Source organism: Tarenaya hassleriana, unplaced genomic scaffold, assembly GCF_000463585.1.
Source record: "Tarenaya hassleriana unplaced genomic scaffold, ASM46358v1 Cleome1, whole genome shotgun sequence".
Classification (NCBI taxonomy): domain Eukaryota; kingdom Viridiplantae; phylum Streptophyta; class Magnoliopsida; order Brassicales; family Cleomaceae; genus Tarenaya; species Tarenaya hassleriana.
Window position 1 is genome coordinate 9,723,352 of NW_010960187.1, and position 4,605 is coordinate 9,727,956.

General features: G+C 33.0%; 3 protein-coding genes across 4 annotated transcripts in view; 2 read left to right on the top strand and 1 right to left on the bottom strand.

Moving 5' to 3' along the window:
- LOC104821726 (putative WEB family protein At1g65010, chloroplastic) overlaps window positions 1-914 on the top strand; it is a 5,551-nt gene extending 4,637 nt beyond the window's left edge. Inside the window, exon 4 of one of the 2 annotated variants that reach the window (XM_010552693.2) lies at window positions 7-914. In XM_010552693.2, coding sequence (XP_010550995.1) covers window positions 7-696 — 690 coding nt within the window. In that variant the 3' untranslated portion in view covers window positions 697-914. The other variant, XM_010552700.2, reaches the window with a different exon arrangement.
- A 729-nt stretch (window positions 915-1,643) lies between these two features.
- LOC104825497 lies at window positions 1,644-1,985 on the bottom strand. Its single transcript, XM_010557830.1, has one exon. It carries the CDS (start codon window positions 1,983-1,985, stop codon window positions 1,644-1,646), a length of 342 nt encoding a protein of 113 aa, XP_010556132.1.
- A 1,121-nt stretch (window positions 1,986-3,106) lies between these two features.
- Window positions 3,107-3,454, top strand: LOC104825501. Its single transcript, XM_010557844.1, has one exon. The coding sequence runs from the start codon at window positions 3,107-3,109 to the stop codon at window positions 3,452-3,454; it is 348 nt and encodes a 115-aa protein (XP_010556146.1).
- Window positions 3,455-4,605: the final 1,151 nt, after the last annotated feature.

Sequence of the window (4,605 nt, forward strand, 5' to 3'; positions counted from 1 at the left end):
GCGGTTCAGAAGATAGAGGAACTGTCAAAGCTAAAAGAGAGTCTGCTTGATAAGAAACTCGAGCTGCAGAGCATTATCAACGATAATGACGAGCTAAAAGATAAGGAAACTTCAGCTCTTAAGAAGGCTGAGGAATTATCAAAGTTGCTTGAAGAAGCTTCCTCCACCAAAAAGAAACAAGAGGAAAATGGTGAGCTCACCGACACTGAGAAAGACTATGACTTGCTTCCAAAAATTGTAGAATTTTCTGAGGAAAACGGTATCAGAAGTGGGGAAAAAACTGAGATTTCTCATGACGGAACCAGAGATCAGATCATGCAAGAAAATTTCGAGGAAGTGATCGATAAAGAGTTGGTGGATGTTGTAGTTGAAGGCGACGGAAAAGGAAAACTGAAGGAAAGAGATGAAGACACGGTGGAAGAGGAATTCAAGATGTGGGAAAGCTGCCAGATAGAGAAGAATGAGGTTTCAGAGACAGAGCGTGACTCGATTGAAGAGGAAATTGAATCAAAAGCAGAAGGTGATAACTTCGATCATGTCACCAAAGGGTTATCGACGATGGAAAACCTTGATGATCATGGAAGTCTATTGACAAAGGATCAACAACTCAAGAAAAAGAAGCCTTTGCTCCGAAAATTTGGAAATCTGCTTAAGAAGAAGAGTACAAGCAGCAGCAGTAGCAGCAGCCAGAAGTAGAGGATATTGTGAGTGCACAATGGATATATGATCTTTGCTGGTAATATTTTCCTTGGTTGATTTGATTTGCCTTTAAATATAAGAGTATAGCTTAAAATTCAATAAGAATTTTTTTTTAAATATATGTTTTGTATTAATCCTATTTTTAGGATCTCATTTTTTGATTTGGGGTTAGATTAATTCCCATGAAGCTGGAGACACCTACCTACCCTTTGATATCTGTTATTTTCTTCTCTCGTCATTTTTTTTTTGTGTTGTTTAATGTAAAGTTATCAGTTGATGTATTTTGCCAAAAATGTTTCTTGTACGTATATATATATATACATACTAATTATTAGAAATGTATCACCTTTATGAAGTTAATGCAGTAATGTAATCATCATCTATATTTTATAAACTAAACCCATTGAAGATTTCATTGGACTGAAATAGATGGGTGGAGACAGACAAAAGAAAACATCAGTGAGATGAGTGGATTTGCAGGGAAGAATATGAAACTCCCTTGTGTTAATACTCAGACCGAATTCTAACTTTAAACCTACAAGACAACTTTAATCTGATAATGAAAATCACATAACCTAAGAAAGGAACATGGAACACGAAGGTTATTCGCAACAAAGCAAAAATATGCAGTGGAGACATTTATATATTCAGCGGTCCAATTCATGTAAGGCTTCGAGAAAGTTCATAACCGATGGGGAGAGAAAGATTAAGGATTACATGGTCCATTGCTAGTATTTGGTCCCCAACTTCCTCGTACGTCCTTGATTTTCCAATCTCATGAAAAATACAAATTTGTTTGCAAACGATTCCATTTATTTTCAGGTAACATCATCTTATTTCATGAACACAAAGTTGAGATCGAAAAGTTAGATATGAGTAAAACTTCAAGCAAGAAAAATAAAAATTTATTAAGTCAAGGGAGATGACTTTATTTCATAATACACTTAAGCTTTAACCGACGCACATCGAGTCCACAAAGCATCTTTCTTCGCAAGATACTCGGGCTCACGGGCAATAAAACTTGGTCTATCTGCCATGTATTTGATTAGAGTGTCATGACAAAGCTTTCCCTCTAGGACAAGCTCGCGGCAGCAAGCATCGGATACGATTCCATTCCAGAAAATCTCTTCGACTATATCTAATGTACACTTTGGAGACATCTTGGTGAGGCAATCATCCCAGAGTTGCTTCGGTCCCTCTTCTTCAATTGCAAAGACGGGCATAGATGCATACACCATAACTATAGCAGCAAATGTCATAGCGATCTTGATGTTGAGTTTTGTCATATTTGGATTTGATTAAAATTTCCAAATATGTTATGTTTTTTGTTTTTCTTGGTCAAGATATTGAAGCATGAGTGGTATTTATATGCAAACAATTATAAAGGATTAGTGACCTGAATTAATGATCTTTAATGTTTTGTTAACTCTTATAACATTTATTGCCGGGGAGTTTCTTTTATTTTTAGATAACATTTCCATCTAATTCGATTAACTAAATGTTGTAAAAAGTTGTTTTCAATTATCATGCCTAATGATAGAAGATATTTTTATTCATTCGACTTACACGTATACCTCTTATCATTGTATGGCCCGTAAATAGGATTCAACATTTATTTAGGTTAACAAGTATGAAGAAACTTTAGATTTAGATGAATACTATGATCCTTGAATTGTAAAATGTACAATGTCGCTCAATGTAAATTAAAGTCTGTTTTATGCCTTGGGGGTTTTCTTGTAGAGACGAGATATATAATTCCTACCAAGTTCATGTCGGACTACATAAAAATTAGATTGGGGCCAACTTTAAGGATTGAATTGAGTTGGTAGGATTTGTTTTTGCCAACTTTGGTTTCAAACAAGTGATAGCTTCACAAGTACAAACTAAAAGGCATTATCTCAATCCAGCTAGATGATGTCAGCAAAATCTAAAAATGCGTTTTGGGGCTATACATATATACATATAGAGAGAGAGGAGTTAAGAAGTTTGTTATATATGTATATGTATGTATATATGTATAAGTATATGTATATATATATGTTTTAAAATTTTTATTTTTTAAACATGATATAATATATTGGAGAAATAGAGGCTCATATATGAGACAGTTTTTTTAATATATAAATATTTTCCTAAGATATTCAATAACGAAGAAGAAGTTGGTCTTTAAAATATCTTCTATCGACAATTATGAACAATTTCAAGAACCTTGGGTTCATTGAATTGGATTGAGATGTTAGGAAACACATACAAAAACTTTCCAATCAATAAATGATACAAGAGTTAAACATATGTTATTGTCATTTTCATTGGTGTATATAAATACCCTTCGTAGTTCGATTTCAATAGCAAGAAAACATAAAACAAAAACATATTATTGAATCGAATCCAAACGCATTTGACCAAGATGACAAAACTCAACATCAAGATCGTTGTGGCATTGGCTATTGTAGGCGTGGTCTATGCATCTGTGCCCGTCTTTGCAATTGAGGAAGGGGAAGCGAAGCAGTTTTGGGATAAATGCTTGACAAAAATGTCTCCCAAGTGTACATTGGATATAGTCGAAGAGATTTTCTGGAACGGAACGGTCTCCGATATTTGTTGCCACGAACTTGTCCAAGAGGGAAAGCTCTGCCACGACACTCTAATCAAATACATGGCAGATAGACCAAGTTTTATTGCCCGCGAACCCGAGTATTTGGCAAAGAAAGATGCTTTATGGACTCGTTGTGCATCGGTCAAAACAACCGTTTGATATAGATCTATTTCAAAAGAAAAATGTGACTCGACTAAATAAATTGTGTTTTTCTTTTTCACATTTCACAACATATTTAATTATATAATCCGCTATTTATTGTTTTATAATATGAACACATTATTTGAAACCAAACCTCCTAAATCCTCTCTCTCTATCTATCTATCTATCTATCTATCTATCTATCTATCTAAATCCCCTCTCTCTCTCTCTATATATATATATATGTATAGTCCCCAAACGCATTTTATCCGACATCATCTAGATCGAGATAATACCTTTTACTTTGTACTAATGAGGCCACAAATCTGACCAATTCAATTCAATCCATAAAGCTGATACATACTAGTTTGTATGTCGTCAGACACAAACTTGGTAGGAATTACATTTCTGGTTTCTACAAGAACCCGCAAGGAATAAAACATACTCTGATTTATATTGAACGACAATGTACATTTCACAATTCAAATATCATAGCATCTGTGAAGCACTATAAACAACCGACCTTGGCTCAGTCGGTAGAGTCGTCGAATTGCAAATTAATCATTAGGTCATTGGTTGCCCGAATATATATAGCATTTTTTTAGGGAATAAAAACATACATTTGTTTTTTTGAAAAATGTTCTCTAACTAGTATATAACAATAGGGTTTTGAAAAAGGGAAAATCCCTAAAAATAAATACTAAACTTTTCAATTTTGACAAAAAAACACCGAACTTTATTTTTTGTCAAATAAACATTAAACTTTTTAAACGAATTTAAAAAACACTGAACTTTTTAAGTAATCTAAAATATACGTGAACTTTTTTCCAATTATCAAAAAATCACTGAACTTTTTTAATGATCCAAAAAAATATATGAACTTTTTTCGATTGTCAAAAAAAAGTACGAAAAATAATCTGACGTGTTTGCATCTCATTGTGTCACGTCAGTCATTTTGTTTATTTTGACAATCATTGAAGAGTTAAGTGTTTATTTTGTCAAACTTTAAAAGTTTAATATTTATTTGATAAAATAAAAAGTTCAATATTTTTTTGTCAAAATTTGAAAGTTCAGTGCTTCTTTTTTTTAATTTTTCCTTTGAAAAATGAACTTATAAATATAATTAATTATTACATTCTTCACTTCTCTGCCTAGGTCCATAGCAAGAA